Raw genomic sequence first — 18,658 nt, forward strand, 5'->3', positions numbered from 1 at the left:
ATGATGTCTCATTAAAAGTGAGAGAGAGAAATAGCATTAAATGTGGTCGTGGACACATTACTTTTAATTTAAAAGATGGGTATTAGGAAGGACTTTGCTGAAGAGGTGTTACTGGATAAGAGCCTTTGTGGATGGAAATTTATCAAGACCCATCCAATTACCCTTCAGACTTTCTACTCTGATTTCCCCAGCAGCAACCCTGCCAACTGGAACATTCCTATCAAGACTTCAAAATATGAGTTGATTTTTATCTCTCTCAAATAATCTGTTACTTTTGATAACTTTATGTGTTGGGATCTGGATGCCTCCAAACAGTCTGGACTGTATTCAGAATCAATATTAATGGCTTTGGTTTACATTGGCAACTAGAGTTAACTTAGAAAAAAAACATTCAGGCAGACGTGGTTGATAAGTAAAGGCAGTGCCTATCACTTTTAATGCTGGAAGCTTGGAGGATATTCCATTTCAAGTACAATAAAGTAGACAGTAAACCAGTAAGAGAACATCTGATCACACTTTGTCATACTGTCCCATGAGCAGTCAACTGTGGTCAGAGCAGTTTATTTCATTTGTAAGGATGCAGGCAAGGAAGTGCTGATCATTCTTAGATTTAATAAAGAGTAAATACATTTCTCATTGGTAATCTCTATTGTTTCTTTAGATACAATAGACACTTCATTAATTCCCAAGCACACGAGGCAGTAGTTGGCACATTAAAATGCTCAGTATGAATTATTCTGGTCACTTTTTTTTCTTGAGCTAAAGCAGTCTGCTAAAGCATACACATCTGTTAATGTGAGATGCTTGACATTTAAAAGTATACCTATGCCATGTGATCATTTGGTCTTTGAACAATTCAATCATTAATTCATCCTGTAAATATTTACTGAACAATTACCATATGCCAGCAGTGTGCACAATATGATCTATTTTATGCAACCCCTACTTTCTAGGATCATATGATTTAGTTGAAGAGAGAAGATCAATGCACACAAAAGATTAATTTCAAAAGTGATTTAATCTAACTTCTTACACTTTCTGTGCTTATACCTAGACTGCTGAGAATTGCTGAAGGAAAAAAAGTTACTAGAATAGTGCTATCATTAATTCATAGTCACTAAACCCTAATGAGACAATCAACAGTTCCTTGCAATTTTTCTGCGTTTCTCTAATCAATTATTTCTTCCATCTTCCCTAAGAGCTATTTCAAAACTTCTGTACTTTCTCAAATCTCTGACCTCACTACTTCCCTCATCTTGGCCAGTACCACACTTTCTTGTTATCAGAGTAAATTGAAGATGAGAACAACTTTAGTGTACTGCCATTAAGCCAATAATCTTAACCTTTATCTACACCATCCTTCTCTCCTTCCCTCCTAATTCAGTGGAGAAAGAGTCCTCCTGTCTCCATTTATTCCAAACTATTTATTATGCATAGTTTCAGGGGCTAAGTGTACATTGGTGAGTAAAAGGGGTATGGTTCCTCTCCTCCTGCAGCCTGTATTCTAACTAAGACTACTTGTTGCTTTCACATGAACTATTTCTCAAATAAGTTTCTCAAATAAGCCATGTTATCTCCCAACTCTGGGTCTTTAAGTGCATGTTTCCTTCTGCAGGGATGTTCTCTCCCCATTCCCTTTCTCCTGGCTCACTTTCATCTTCTAGGTCTCAGATTGGATATCAGGACCTATAGTTAGCACCTGTTCCTCTCCTATCAACACTTAACCACACCGGGTTTTCATTGCCTCTTTACTTGCCTTACTCTCCATTAGAAAAGAACCATAAACACGGATTCACTGATATAACCACAATATATATAGGGCAGTCCTTGGCACATGAGTAGTTATCAATTAGTGTTTGTTGAATGAGTTAACTCATTCTATTTAAATAGATGTGAAAAAGCTGATACGTATAATTGGTTCTACTGGGGTTCAACTTAGCAATGAACTACTTTGAGTTGGCAAAGACTTGAGTGGTCTTGAAAATTAAAGTGGTGAAGGCATTTCAGATGGGAAACAGGAATAACAGTAGAAAAACAGCACAGCAAGATCATCTTGCTTGGGGGGAAGCTTAGTAGCAGAGAAGTAAGGGATAGTGAGAAGAGGGGATGTAGCATTCCTGTAGAAAATGAACAGTGACGGACAATTTCAAGAAACAGAGCAACACAATGGATGTAGAATTTTAGGAAAAGAATAACCTGGAAAATCTTTGCTGAATGGATTGGAGAATCAGGCAGGGAAAGACTGGAATCAGGGAATGTGGTCATAAGCCTTTTACACTAAAGCAAGCATGATTGGATAAGCACTTGATTTAGTGAAGTAGCAATAGAGAAGACATATGTACATATATAATACATTTACACATTTTGTGCCATCCTCTCCTATTATGGGAATGAGTAAGGTAACTACAAACTAGCAATTCCACCAGGCAAGGAGCCCAGCCAGTCATCCAGAATTTTCCTCCAAAAGGACTGGAAATTTCAGTCCTTTGATGGGTCTTTGTTCTTTCTGCATTACATAGAACACTACTGATTTCTTTTACATTCCTACCCTCATCACATTATACTGCCCCGTTTCTTCTCATATTTCTTTTACTACTTCTCACTTCATTTTATCTTTTTTATTGCTCTGAAACAGTGGTTCTCAGAATGTGGTCCTCACACCAGCAGCGTTAGTATCACGTGGGAGCTTGTTAGAAATGCAAATTTGGGGGCACGTGCCAGATATTCTGAATCAGAAACTCTGGGCATACAGGCTAAATTCACTTCTCTCAAATAATAGTTATTCCCCAAGGCACATACTATAGAATCCTATTCTCTCTGTAATCTCTTTCTTGTGGAGAATCCACTTTCATAGTTTCAATGACCACTGCTATGTTGATAAGTGCCCAAACTTGTGTGTATGTGTATGATTTCATTACAAAGAGGTAGATATACATACCACCACTTAGACCATTAGAATTAGATGCTGTATTAATTTCCTGGAGCTACCTTAACAAATGACCACAACTTGGGTGGTTTAAAACAATAGAAATTTATTCTCTTGCAGTTCTGGAGCCTGGAGGTCTGAGATCAAGATGTCAGCATGATTGATTCCTTCTGGAGAGCTCTGAGGGAGAGTTTGTTCCATGTTTCTCCCTCAGTTTTTCGTAGTTGCTGGCAATCCTTGGCATTTCTTGGCTTATATGTGTACCATCCTGCTCTCTGCCTCTGTCATCGCGTGCATTCTTCTCTGTGTGTTTCTTTGTTTCTGGGTCCAAATTTCCTCTTCTTACAAGGACACCAATCATTGGATTGGGGCTCACACGAATCCAATTTAACTTCATCTTAAATTGATTGCATCTGCAAAAACCCTGTTTCCAAATAAGGTCACATTCACAGGTAACAGGGCTTAGGACTTCAATCTGTCTTTTGAAAGGCGTAATTCAACCTGTAACCACTGCCATTTGAGTAGATTGTGGTATACGGAGTCAGATGTAGGAGACTGAGGAAAGTATGTGTGATACGGAAATGGAGTTAGTAACTAGAGATCTCTGTTTGTTTAGAAACTCCAGCTCTTACAGTAAATGAGGCTGCAGCAAGTTCAAGAGAAGATCTTTTTTTTATTAATTTATTTTTTTTAATTTATTTATTGGCTGCATTGGGTCTTCGTTGCTGTGTGCGGGCGTTCTCTAGTTGTGGCGAGCGGGGGCTACTCTTCGTTGTGGTGCACGGGCTTCTCATTGTGGTGGCTTCTCTTGTGGAGCACGGGTTCTAGGCAGGCGGGCTTCAGTAGTTGTGGCACACGGGCTCAGTAGTTGTGGCTCGCAGGCTCTAGAGTGCAGGCTCAGTAGTTGTGGCGCACGGGCTTCATTGATTTTGCGGCATGTGGGGTCTTCCTGGACCAGGGCTCGAACCCGTGTCCCCTGCATAGGCAGGCGGATTCTTAACCACTGTGCCACCAGGGAAGTCCCAAGAGAAGATCTTTCTAGGATAGGACAGAAGCATGGTCAAAGCCAGAATAGAAGAAAAGCATTGATGGTAAGAGACTGAATATTCTAGAAGGGAAAAAAGAGGAATAATGAGTAAAATTCAATGGTGAAGGGGAAGATTTAGGTTTAGAAAAGAGGAATGATGCTCATTCCTTTGAGAAAGGGTAGGTGTAGACATGGAGACTTTTCACAATAAAATAGGCACTGGGGGCTTCCCTGGTGGTGCAGTGGTTGAGAATCTGCCTGCCAATGCAGGGGACACAGGTTCGAGCCCTGGTCTGGGAAGATCCCACATGCCGCGGAGCAGCTGGGCCCGTGAGCCACAATTACTGAGCCTGCGCGTCTGGAGCCTGTGCTCCGCAACAAGAGAGGCCGCGATAGTGAGAGGCCCGCGCGCCGCGATGAAGAGTGGCCCCCGCTTGCCGCAACTAGAGAAAGCCCTCGCACAGAAACGAAGACCCAACACAGCCATAAAAATTAATTAATTAATTAATTAATTAATTAATTAATTAATTAATTTTAAAAAAAGGCACTGAAGTGATGCCTCTTTTTAGGCAAAAAGTATAAGTGGGTATTTTGAGGTACATAGTCAGGAGAAAAGCTTGGAACATTGACTGTGGTAAGTTAATTATGTGATCTGTGAGAGATCCTTAAGCAGGATTGAGCCTGCCTAGCCAGTGCCGAAGGCATTTTGAACAGAACCACTTCTTTCAATGCCAAACTTGGTCGTTTGAACCCAGGGAGAATCCAGAGAGTAAGAAAATACAGCTTTGGTCTTTAACCTCATCGGGCACTGTAGATATGATTAATTAATTATTCTCTCAAATTAAAATGAAAGACACATTTTTGGTATTTTTTTTAAGCAATGATTTTTTTTTTTTAAGGAGAAGAGATGTAAAATAGTCTGTTACCTGTGTAGACCAGACCCACAGATGAAGTTTTTGTTTTGTTTGTCAACTGAAATGAATGCACATTCAGCAGTTAGGTTGCCTGTATTTTCTAAAACAAAGCCTGCCAGGCTTCAGGGTGGATTCTGTGTTTCCTTTAGTAAAATAGGATAGTAGAGTCAGAATGTACAGAATACCACTATAGTATATTTTTTTTTTGTAAAGCACTAAACACCCTACCTTGCAGATCCTAAATAAACTGTGACAGAAGCAGTCTGCTTAATAATATTAAATTTTTGGAGGTGCCCCAGAGTGTCCTCCTAGTAAAGTCACATAAAATGAAGTTGGACCATGTTATCGAATGATTATAAGACATTATGGGGCTTAGTTCTTTACACCCATAAAGACTATATGGGTACATTGTAGTCACATGACTCTTTCAAGTATTGGGGTTTTTATTCTAAGCTTCCCGCACGCAGAATCAGTCCGTTTTCCCAAGACTTCCTCCTTCAGGCCTCCACCTTCCACTGGCACCTGCTTCTCAGCGTAGTCAGGCACCAAGGGGAAAGGGTGAATGGTGATCGTTCCTCGTGTTCTTTTTTCATAGGAGAAGGAAAAGATTTTGCATGGGAAAAGGTTAAGTTAAAGGCTTTAAACAACGTTCAGACATTCCTTTCCCTACGCCTGCATCTCCTGTGTTAACATGAGGATATACAATCTGGGGATATGCAGGAAATACGGAAAGAAGAACCCAGCTTTATGCACTAGATGTAATCCTGAAATTGTTTGCACATCAGGTTTGTCAAACAGATCAGTTTGTAATAGGTTGCTTTTTTCCTTTGCCAGAGTACTGAAATATCCACTGATTTTACTTTCTTTTGTGATTTTAATACTTACATTGTTCTGTGTCAGCTTTGTTTATTACTGACACATGTATAGGCATGTTTAGTATTATTCTCAGTAGCCAAACTTTCCACAGTCGATAGTGTTAGGGTCACGATTTTAGGATGAGACCTACCAACTCTTGTCACTGAGTTTATTTTATAATTGATTAGTCCATTTCTTTATCATGGACACATCTTTTCAATATTGTAACCAATTCTCTAAATTGGTCACTTACCAAAAATCAGTGTTCCTTACTCAAATCTTTATAATACTCATTGTATTTGTCTTGTTAGGGACCACTCTAGCTTATCTTACTGTAAATACAGGTTTTGAGTGTTTGCTAGGCATTTTTGTCTCAATTTCCAGCCAGGGGAGCTGGGATTTTATGAGCACTGTATGATCTAAGTCAGGGCAGCTGACTCTTCAGTTACTTAGTCAGTCTGATGTATTGGTTTTAAAGATGCGTTCTCTTTTATCAATTCTAACTTAAGACTGTATTCAAGATCCAGCCCAAATGCTAAACCTTTTGTTGATTCTCCTCCTGCTCTTCTAAGAAGTAAGTCATGACCCCCTCTGTACTCACATATCACAGTACCATTACAGAACTTATCCTAGCCAGTTCAGTTCTGTCAAGATCTTTAGGTATCTGTTTTCCAAACAACTTGAGAGCTTATTGAAAGCAGAGAATTTTTATTTATCAAGAATCTATTTTTGTAATAACTGTAAATGGAAAGTAACCTTTCAAAATTACATAACATTTTTAAAAAGACATTTGAAAAAAGAATCTATTATGTGCCAATTACTAAAGAACATAGATACGTTTATTCCCTTATTACACCTGAGGAGATTGGGACTCCAGTTTACACAGCTAGTAGATGGAAGAATCAGGATACGAAGCTGGCTCCGCTGTTGTCCCACTGCCTGCACAGTGGTTGCCATAAACTCTGTGTAGACTAAGATGGAGAGGTAACCAGAGTTCAATGAGGAAATGTAACATATACATTCATCAACTCCAACTAACGGCGCTCACTTTTTCAGCTGCTCCTCACTCTCTGAAGCCACCAGCTTCATATTAAAGGGGAGTCTTTCTCAGAGACAAGTGATTTTCCTTGTCCTCTTATATTCATATGTTTATCCATTCTTTCATTTAATGCATATTTATGAGGTAACTATGTATCTGCCCTGGTTCTACTGCATAGCATGAAATAGTTAAAAATCCCTGTCATCTGGAGTTTATATTTTCATCAAGGAGAGAGGCAATAAAAAATTAAATAAAATACATAGATGATTTATATCGTATATCACAAGGTAATACGTGCTAAGGGACACTGAGAATAGATCAGGATAAGGAAGTGGGATGGATTGTTAGGGGACAGTATTAAATAGGGAGGTCAGGGTCAGGCTCCCAGAGAAATTGAAATTTTCACAACAGCCTGAAGGCAGGGTGTTCCAGGCAGCAGAAACAGCTAGAGCAAATGCCCTAAGATGGGAGTGTGTCTGGCATGTTCTAGAAATATCAAGGCAGTAAGTGTGTCTAGAGTGGATTGAAGGAAGGAAGTATTAGCAAATGAGGGTAGAGAATGATCCTATAATGTAGACAGACTACCCCTGCTTTAACAGAGTGTGTGCAAGGAAACCAGTGTCTCCAAACTGATCATTTGGATTTGGTCTTATGGCTGGGTAGACCTAGACCACATTTGTCTTCATAGAGCAGCCCTCCAAAAAGCAATGACATCATCTGGATTTAGAGCATTACTTCAGCCAGGTTCAGCCACAGTCACTCATGTGAACTCATGGATCATTATTTCTGTACTGTTTCTGGTCAATCCATTTCTTTACATTTATGTTGGCTACAGTTGATAGCAGCTGGTTATACAATGCATGGTATGTACTCAGGAGATGCTTGTTGAATGAGTGGATATATGAGTGAGTGAATGAACGAATAAATGAATGAATGGATGGATGAATGGATGGATAGATAGGACCAGATTTGATCTTATAACACAGATGGATACTTCCACCTGTAAATAACCTTGTATTCTGGATGTAGACATAAGCTATACGTTTACCTATCATGTTGAATTGAATATCTGGAATATGGTTGAATGTTGATCAAATATTGATTATTTTTAAATGTATCCATGTTCCACCAAAGTAAGAGAAATTAGGGGAAATGTTTAGTTCTGTACCTTTAGAGCCATTCTCTGGCTCTTACTTAAAATACTTTAGCTTAAGCAGAGTCACCAGTTAAGAAGTGCTTAAGCCTAATCTTAGTGGAAAAAACGTTGTTTCCTTTTTAGCTGATATATTTATGTCTACGGTATCCACAGTGATTTCATTGTCTTGGTAAAATCTTCAACTTCAAATGTCAAGTACATAGTTACTCCCTTTGTTGGACTTAACCTTGTTTATAGTGGTAATTTGTTTGCTTAGCTCTTCTGTAACTCAGACCGGCTGTGGCATTTACTGTTGGCATAGTAGATGTAAATCAGAGTCCCTGAATTTTCTTTAACCTTTTGTCCACAGTTCGGAATGAATTCTGTACTATTGTAAATGCAGTAGATTGATCCTAGAGTGTGGCTATGAAACTTTTGTAAATATGTTTTTTAAACTTTCCTATAATCATATATAAATATGAAATAACAGTTTTGGAAAACATGAGCTGATATGTATTTTAAATTTCATAGGAAAAGCCAGTTGGGGACATTTTATCTACCCTTGGTCATCTTTCATTTGGTAAACAAATTCTTTAAATATGAGGGAAACAAATACATTTATAGATCTATGCAATGTCAAAGCATCAATAAAGAATTAATTACCCACTCTAGTAGGAAATTAAATAACACTTATTTTAATTGCCCCATCAATTTAAATCCATTTTCCATTTATTGTTAACAACTAATTTAACAAAAAAACATTTCATTTCAGGTATGATTCCAGAGGTGTTACTTTATAATTTACCATGCCATTATTTTTCCATTAACTAATCACTTAACGCTATCTTAAGAGCAGCACATAGCCCTACTCAATATTTATTCAATACAAGGATAGTGAAATGGAGTATTTTTAAAGTGTTTTTCATTGTTGTATAAAGTGACAAAAATTTTTATGATTGTTTTATCATAAAACAAGTGTGTGGTTTTTTAAAACTAGGCAACTAGGGGTGTGTGTGTAAGGGGGGGTTTAATTTCTTAAGACAAGCAAGTTACAGAAATGTTCTGTCTTTAGTTACAAATGTCTTTGACTTATATCTATCTTTCTGAGTAATTTTCATGTTAATTATTATAATTTCAAAATGCAATGAAAATATATGCTACAAGTATTGTACTGAATGTGTATTCAATTATATTCTGAGAAAGATTTTTTTTGTTCTTATACTTTTAAAGAGTCTATCAGTCATTCTTTTAAAATGGCCTCATAATGATTTTTTAATAACTCTATTCTTGTTATCATTCCATAGTTTAATATAAATAAAAGTTTATGGCAATATGTATAGACCCTGAGGATATTATGCTAAGTGAAATAAGTCAGACAGAAAAAGGCAAATACTGTATAATTCCACTTATATGTGGAAATCTAAAAAACAAAACAAAAGAACAGACATAAAATGGAAACAGAGTGATAAATACAGAGAACAAATAAGTGGTTGCCAGAGGAGAGACGGGTGGGGAGGAGAGAAGATATAGGTGAGGAAGATTACGAAGTACAAACTTCCAGTTACAAAATAAATGAGTCATGGTTGTGAAATGTGCAATGTGGGGAATATAGTCAAGAACCATGTAATATTTTTGTACGGTGACATATTGTAACTAGACTTATCATGGTGATTATTTTGAAATGTGTAGAAATATCTAATCACTGTGTTGTGTAATAGGAACTAACATAGTATTATAGGGCAATTATACTTCAAAAACAAACTCAGTCACAGAAAAAGAGATCAAATCTGTGGTTACCAAGAGGTGGGGGAAGAGGAGAGGGGGAGCTAGATGAAGACAGTCAAAAGGTACAAACTTCCACTTAGAAGGTAAATAATACTAGGGATGTAATATACCACATGAGAAATATAATTAACACTGCTGTATGTTATACGTGAAAGTTAAGAGAGTAAATCCTAAGAGCTCTCATCACAAGGAAAACTTTTTTCTATTTCTTTAATTTTGTATCTATATGACATGATGGATGTTCACTAAACTTACTGTGATAATCATTTCATGATGTATATAAGTCAAATCATCATGCTGTACACCTTAAACTTATACAGTACTGCGTGTCAATTATATCTCAATAAAACCGAAAGAAAAAAAATTATAAGCCATAGCATAGTAAAATTCTTCTCTCAAGATGGAAAATTTCCAAAAAACAAAAATTTTTTTAAAAAAAGGAAATTTTCCATGTTTAAAATCATTTCATATTTTGTGGTTTGTTACAAACATAATACAGTCAAAGTATATAATCTATTTCTTTATTCTTTAGACTGGGTGCAGGGGTGATTCGTTTGTGTTCATTCTTTATTAACTATAAGTTAATAACAGGAAGTGCCAGGAAGTGTGAAAATATGACAAGGTACCCAGAGAAGGAAACATGAAGGGCAAGCATCGAGCTTCTTTTCCTTATCTTCTCTCTGAAATTATTACACCGATATCCAATGTATCCTCCTCATGGCTCTTATCTCAGAATCTGTGGAATGTTCAAATTGCTGTACTTTTCATTCTGAAATGTCAAAAATATCTAGGTCTCTACCCAAATGACTGGCAGGACTTCTGTTCTCTATGCTAGAGTAACAACAGCAGCAACGAAGATGATCCCATAGACTAAACGTGGGCAGGATTGCACTTGTGTTTTGCCTCATTAGCATTAATCAACAAGCTTTCAAATGTTTAAAGAACACAGTTGATTGAAGTAGAATTGATTGTTATTTATTACTGTTGTAATAAATTGAGGATTAATTTTTTTCGACTGTTGAAATGTGACTAATAGCACTTTCTTAAACAAATACAAGGCTTTTCTTTTTCTGTTTCTTTTCCGTAGGTTTAGGCTTCAGTATTGCAGGAGGTGTGGGGAACCAACACATTCCTGGAGACAACAGCATTTATGTAACTAAAATTATAGATGGAGGAGCTGCACAGAAAGATGGAAGGTTGCAAGTAGGAGACAGACTACTAATGGTGAGTGTGACTCAAGCAGAACTATGTGTATATTTATAAAGCTCTTGTTTCCCAGTGTATGACTGTCTTAGTCATTTCAGGCTGCCATAACAAAATACCATAGGTTAGGTGGCTTAAACAACAGAAATTTTATTTTCTCACAGTTCTGGAAGCAGGGAAATTTAAGAGCAAAGTTCTGACCCATTCAGTTTCTAGTGAGGTCTCTCTTCTTGGCTTGCAGACAACTATCTTCCTGCTGCATCCTCACATGGCCTTTCCTCTGGGCTTGTGCTGAGAGAAAGCTCTCTCTCTCTTTCTCTTCTTATGAAGCCATTAGTCCTATCAGATTAGGGCTCCACCCTTAAGTCATTTAATTAATAACCTTAATTGCCTCCTAAAGACCCTATCTCCAAATACAGACATATTGGGGGGTTAGAACTTCAACATAAGAATTTGGGGGGGGGGAGGAAGCAGTGACCTTGGGTGGAAATAGAAAAGGGAGAGCAGATTTTGTGGTAAAAGATATCAAAAGTACAAGTATAACTGGAGCTGATTTGTTGACATTTTAAAAACAGAAATCTAAATTTTCACCAGTTTTCATAGGCACAGAGATTATGTGTTGTTCTTCCGGTATCATCCATCTCCTATCAGCCAGAGAGACTGCTAAATCCAGACTGGTAGAGAGATGGGCTTTGCATAGCAAAGGGCACAACACGATCTGGTTTATTGATCTGTACATTTCTATGGCTCTCTGTGTTCTTCGGTTCAACCAGTGTAGACACAGTTCCTGACTTCCAAGAATTCATAATCTGGGTTCTGTCACGTGTGCAAATGGATCCCTTCCCCCTCTCCTTTCAGACAGGGTTTCTGCTATTTTACTTGCCAGCCGCTCACATGCTTCAGGAGTCTTGGGCAACGATTGACACCAACACGCAGCCACGCTTTCTGAGCCGTGGAGTTTATATGATAAACGAAAGCAAAATGTAGGCAATTATAAGCAGTAAAAAATTGGTGATTGCACCTAAAAACTGTTTCATCTCCATTTACTGTTTTATATTAAATCTACAGGATAATAATCAAATACTGAAAATTAATAGACGATAGCTGTCAAGTACGAGAAGTATATCTAGTCATATCTAGTCATATGTCTCCCTTTGTAAAACAGGGTCTTGAATCTTTGTCACAAGGAGCCATTATCTCCAATAGTTTCATGAGAAGTGTTTGGGAAGGATCAACCTATACAATTTCAAAAGAATAGTAATTTCTAGGACATGTGCAAGTTTTGGCGGTTGAACCTCAAAGTTCATTGTGCCCATGTCCCTGGACTCTAGACAGGTTGTTTGTAGTCCCACTGGGCTAATTTCGTAGTTGTCAATGATTTTTGTATTGAATTATCTGGATAAGAGCTTTATAATAATCTTGATAACTAACATTTATTTGGCATTTACTGTGCTCCATGTATTTTTTAAAATGTTTTTCTGTAATGTAGTATGTATTTCTCACAACAGTCTCTTTTATATAAGCAAAGGGAAACTGAGGTATAGAGAGAGGTTTACTAACTTGGCCATGGTCATATAGTTAACAATGGACAGAATTGGATTTCAAATGCTTGTAACCACCAGACATGGTCTTTGCATTTGTTTCCTAAAATCTGTCAGTCAGTTCTTTCCTTCCTTCCTTTAGTTATCATTCAGTCATTCATTAATTCCTTTATTTAACAAGTAATATATTGAGTACCTACCATGTCCCAGGCAACAGCCACTTCTCAGGAAGGAACTCTGTCAGCAGAAAAAGTATGGTCAAACTGAATGGGCAAAAAATGTGGCATTAATGACTTCAGTCAAAGTTGCAACTAAGAGTTTTTGGCTTCTTTACCACTTGAAGTCACTACAATTTTATTTTTATTTTTTTTAAACCATTTTATTGAGGTATGATTGACATGTAAAAAGCTGTACATATTTAATGTATACAACTCCATGACTTTGGGGATAAGTACATACCCAAGAAACCATCACCACCATCAAGGCTATAAAGTTATCCATCACTTCCCAAAGTTTCCTCTCACTATCATTATTATCATTATTATTTTGTGTGTGTATGGGGTAAGAACACTTAACATAAGATCTACCTTCTTAGCAAATTTTAAGTATACAGTACTGTGTTGTTAATTATAGGCACCAGGCTGTATAGTAGAACCACCATTTCCATTCTCAGGACATTCTGAATTTTGTTTGCTTGTTTTTTTTGCCTTTGACGTGAAAGTTGGTTCTTTTTTTTTTTTTTAACTTAAAGCTCTTTTGTGTGTTTTTTAAAATTTATTTATTTATTTTTGGCTGCCTTGGGTCTTCGTTGCTGTGCACAGGCTTTCTCTAGTTGTGGCGAGTGGGGGGCTACTCTTCATTGCAGTGCACTGGCTTCTCTTTTTGTGGAGCACAGGCTCTAGGCGCGTGGGCTTCAGTAGTTGTGGCACACGGGCTCAGTAGTTGTGGCTCATGTGCTCTAGAGAGCTGGCTCAGTAGTTATGGTGCACGGGCTTAGTTGCTCCGTGGCATGTGGGATCTTCCCGGACCAGGGCTCGAACCCATGTCCCCTGCATTGGCAGGTAGACACTTGATCAATGCGCCACCAGGGAAGTCCTAAAAGTTGGTTCTTATGATGTTGTGTCTTCTGAAACAGAAAAGTGTTACTGGGATATAAGACAACTTCTCTCTAACGACTTCTCTCAAGAAGACAAACTTTATTGTTTGTGGATTTAGGAATAAAATAAACTGTGATATCCATTTTCTACATAGTGCTAAATTGAAAGATGAAGAGGACAGTTTCATTCTAAAGTAATGTGTCATAGCGACTGATTTGACCTTTGGCTCATTGTCTGTAAGAGTTTGGATATAGGCAACTCTTCTGGACCTCTTCTGTTATCTCTTCAACTGCTATTATAATATCATGCTAGATGTCATTTGCTAATTTCTTGAAGTTCTGTTTAAATTTTTAGCTTTATATTCAAATTCTTAAAAAAAAACCCTCAAAGTCTAAATAATTCTGTCATAGGATTTTCCAGGCACCATGCTATTTTTCCATTATCATTTTCTTGATATTCATTGTAGACAAAATGATTTCAAAAATAGCTATGACATAATCCTTAACTGTTTTGAGTTTTAAAGCATAGTTTAAAAAAAAAATGAAGCTTCAACAATCATAGGTCTCTCTCCTCTTACGTAAGGAAAACATAATTAGTACTTTCAAGGCAACTGCCAAGCTGAATCTGGAAATGAAAGAAAATTATTCATTTTATAAAATTCTGAAAGAAAAATGAGCCTGAGGGAGAGCATAAATTAAAAGTCCCGGAAGCCACCCCAAAAGATCAATTATCTTGCTTCAAGATAATGCTCTCCTTCTGTCATTCCTTTCCACCTCCTCTTACCTTTACTACCCTACATTCATGTCTTCTTTATCGTTCTCCTCTTCTACTCTCCTCCCCCAAAGGAAGTATGAATAATTTAGATTCTGTGATTTACCAGCTGTACCACACTCTATTTTTCTATAAATAGGTTTTTTCTAAAACAATTTGTACCACTCCCTTCTCTCACTTCTTAGGAAAAATTCCTCCATATGTTATTCATTCATAGTTCTGTAAGTAAGCTGATCGAGAATAAAATTCCATTAATTTCTTTAGACTTTTGTGGATAGATCACCATAATTCAGGAAGTCTCCCAGCATCTACCCTGCAGTGCGAGCACAATCTTTTTTTTTTTTTTTTGGCGGGGGGTGGGAGTGGGGGATCTTTAGTAATAAACCTTTCAGTTTCTCAACTGAAATAACTTTAATGTTGGGCACCATCTGAATCATACCATATATACTGGGTACTTTTTTTTCCCTAAATACTTCTTATATGTCAGAATTGAAAAGTATCTATCTTAGATATTATCTTATTCCAACTCTCATTTAGTACATCAGAATCCCACAGAAAAGCAACCATGTGAAATAGTCCCTCACCTCTGCTAGAACTCTCTAAGGATGGAGAACGGAATGCCTCGTCGAAGCTATCCATTAGATACTAACCATCAGTAAAAATGTTTTCCTTAAAATTATATCAAAATATACTTCCCTATACAGCTCTCCCTTTAGTAAAGGTCTCTCCCTTTAGTAAATCTCTCTCTCTTGGAAACACAATGATGAATATGAATTCCTCTTCCACATTTGTTTAAAAAGCTATGTCTTGCCAATTCTCCACTTCTCAGTCTTTTAAGATGTTTTACACTTTTCCTCTCACTCTTGCACTAAATTTTATCATACATCCATTTATCCTCTGAAAATAGATTACCCTTTTAACAAAACTTCTTTTGATTCTTTAGAATGTTATTCCCCAACTTAAAAGAAAAAAAAACAGGCAATATTATTGCATCTGACCTTTACATTTATTCTACTGTAAGAAAAAATTATCCTGCCTAAAACCTTTGCAATAAGCCCCTTAGTGTTTCAAATAAGATGACTTTAATGTCAGACCTCTCTGATGTTTCATGGGTCACCCAGAGGCGTGGTATATGTTCTCTTTATCAAAATAACAATTTTTTAAATTTCCCCTGCTACTGGCACTTATTTTCATTCACTAGAATTTTGTTTGTTTTGTTTTGTTTTTTATTTTTTCAAATGACAGTGACATCTGATTTTAATGGATTGTACCAGTAGCTTAGTGTTGAAATCTCAGACTGAATAGATTCCCTCTTGGCCTTGAACTTCATGGAACAGATGGTCAGAGGTTAACAGTATTGATAATTTTCTAATTCATTCATATATTTTTACACACTCATTTTTATTAAGCCCTACCATGGTGATACATAGAGCCACATATATTACAGAAATGTGATCTTCTTCATCTTGTTTCTACACAATACCAGAAACTTTGAATCTAGGGTCATCTAATTGTCTTCTCTAAAGGGACAACATGAACTGTTAATTGGCAAAGCCCCTGTCGCATTGTGATTTAAAGTTTATAATCTTAGTCTCTTTTTTCCATAACCTTTGCTTGACGTTTGAAGAAAAAATTGTCAGTGAGAGACCTTTTACATCTTTTACAGAAAATAAGTCTGTATGTTTTCTTTGCTTAAAGGGAAGCTGAAGACAAGAGGAAAGGTAAATGAGGCATTGAAATAATATGGAAAGACAGTGGACTCAGAGATAAGATATCTGGATTCAAGTCCTAGGCAGCCAGCATTAACTCTACCTAACTGGCCTTGGGCAAGTCACGTTCATCTTTGATCTTTTGTTATGTCCTCAATACCATGACAGCATTGCCTTAGATCAGTGTTTCCCAAGTGTGTTTTAAAATATTAGTCTCATGTCTGTGTCACATGAAAAGCATCTATAGTCAAATTGAAATTCTACAACCTGTATCTCACCTCTTTTGTAGAGTCTCAACAAACTTTAGCATATATAAGGGTCTATGAAGTCCTCCAGTCAAGGAACTAATTTAACTTTGGTACCCTAACTTTCAAGTATATTTTACTATGGAACTTTTTTTCTTAAGTAATGCTTATGAAATACCTAGAACTAGTGTTCACTGGAGTCACTCTGGGATGTGCTCTGTGTGAGCATCTCCTATTTTTATTCCAGAATGTTTATCCTATGGTAAGGACATTAAATAGATTTAGGGAAGGTGAGTAGAAACAAGATAATTTTCTGAATGAGTATTAGTTGTGAGGACCCACTATCACCTTGTTTCATCCAAATATCAATAAGAAAATCATCTTGAAGAGCATGCAAATATGTAGGAGTTATCTGAATAATGAAGAGGATTTTAAAACACTTTCATTGTTTAGGCCAACCTTAAATAAGAACCAAAAGCTATAACTGTCTCTGCACATGGCTCTTTCCTACCACCAACACACTGCCTCCTCCTTAAGAAGATCTTTCACCCACAGCACCTCCTCACTCCAACACTTGAGAGATGGATAGGGCAGTCATTACTGCTATTCTCATTTTCCAGAAGAGAAAGTTAGAACTCAAAGATGCAAACACTTTTCCAATATTACATAACTAATAAATTGTGAGATTGGATTCAGACCTAGATATCAATTTTCTAAAGCCACATTCCTTTCAGCAGTTTACTCAACCCCTCTGGTTCTCCATCTTGGTTACACATTTGAATCTCACGGTAAGTTCTTGAATGCTATGGATGCCCAGGCCTCAATCAACCCTGAATAATCAAATCAGAATCTCTGGGGTAGGAGCCATGCCTCGTTTTCATTTTTTTTTTTTTTTTTAAGTTTTCCAAACAATTCTAATGTGCAGCCAAGGTAAGAACCATCATTCTACCTTGACCTAATCACATCCTACCCCACTCTGCTGCAGCTCCACTGCTTCTCCTGAGGGTGACTTCTGAGGCAATGCTCACTGCATCAAGCTGGTATAGCATCATTTAGCAATTTCCAGTCATGGGCTAAAAGGCATTAGAAATAGTTCATCCTTCAGACTCTGTCTCCAGTAGTTAAATTACCTTCTGAAACACCAGATGAAAAAAATTTTGGATAATTATTTCTTGGACTCCCTCTTAATTTGTCTCAAATACAATAAAATTACAATATAATGCAAATGCAATGATATATTTTATTTAAGGGTTTAAGGGCTCTATATATAAAGGGATTTTATATTAAGGGGTTAAAGCCTTCCATTATATTGTTTATTTCTTTTGCTTGTATTCAGTTTAATAACCCTGTTTATAGAACTTACTCTATAGTCATCATATATCGGTACCTAGTATAAAGCAGTGGTTTTAAAATTCTTTAACAGCACACCCCATCAGTAAAACACAAAAAGTTGTCTTTAATATATGTATATTTCTCTACTTTAGATTGCATTCATATATTGTTATAGTAACATATACATTTTATTTTAAACCATACACAAGAAATACAAAGATGAAGATTGATGTGATACATATTAATAGAATTTCAAATATTTCTTCCTGTACCCAGCTGATTGTACTGGGGTTCCTATCATACGGTCCATTTGGTGACCAGTGCTATAGAGGAAGCTGAAGTCAATCAAGACATCAGTGGCACTTGCTCTCTCTCTCTCTCTCTCTCTATGCAATGAAAGATGAAGAAATGCATTAATGGGACTTCCTTGATGGCGCAGTGGTTAAGAATCCGCCTGCCAATGCAGGGGACATGGGTTCCATCCCTGGTCCTTGAAGGTCCCACATGCCGCGGAGCAACTAAGCCCGTGCACCACAACTAGTGAGCCTGCCCTCTAGAGCCCGCAAGCCACAACTACTGAGCCCGTGTGCCACAACTACTGAAGCCCGCTCACCTAGAGCCCGTGCTCTGCAACCAAGAGAACCCACCGCAATGAGAAGCCCGTGCACCGCAAGGAAGAGTAGCCCCTGCTCGCTGCAACTAGAGAAAGCCCATGCACAGCAACGAAGACCCAACGCAGCCAAAGATAAATTAATTAATTAATTAATTTTTTAAAAAATGCTACCTAAATAGTTTAAAAAAAAAGAAATGCATTAATGATTAATTGAGGAGGAAGAAGTTTGCACTGTTGGAGCTCTGATTATGTCCCTTATAAGCTGATGCGAGCCGGTGTTCACATTTTGTACCAGCCTTTCATTCTTCTATCCCATGCCTGACACAGAGTGAGTGTCCAATAAATATGTATTGTTGGTTGAATGACCTTCATTCCTTATCCTTTCCTCTCTGACTCAACACAAATGTAAAATAGAAGCTCAACACAAATGCCTCATTCTTCCTATAACATAGGGAATTTTGGTTGC

The 18,658-nt window shown here is 37.2% G+C and overlaps 1 protein-coding gene across 11 annotated transcripts in view; it reads left to right on the forward strand.

Annotated features, from left to right (window-relative positions):
• The window catches only part of DLG2 (discs large MAGUK scaffold protein 2), a 949,517-nt gene that overhangs the window by 400,541 nt on the left and 530,318 nt on the right, over window positions 1-18,658 (forward strand). For all 11 annotated transcript variants that reach the window (XM_068554434.1, XM_068554426.1, XM_068554427.1 and 8 more), the window contains one exon: window positions 10,769-10,905. In XM_068554434.1, coding sequence (XP_068410535.1) covers window positions 10,769-10,905 — 137 coding nt within the window. The remainder of the gene's footprint in view (window positions 1-10,768; window positions 10,906-18,658) is intronic.

Source organism: Eschrichtius robustus, chromosome 11 (assembly GCF_028021215.1).
Source record: "Eschrichtius robustus isolate mEscRob2 chromosome 11, mEscRob2.pri, whole genome shotgun sequence".
Taxonomy (NCBI): Eukaryota; Metazoa; Chordata; class Mammalia; order Artiodactyla; family Eschrichtiidae; genus Eschrichtius; species Eschrichtius robustus.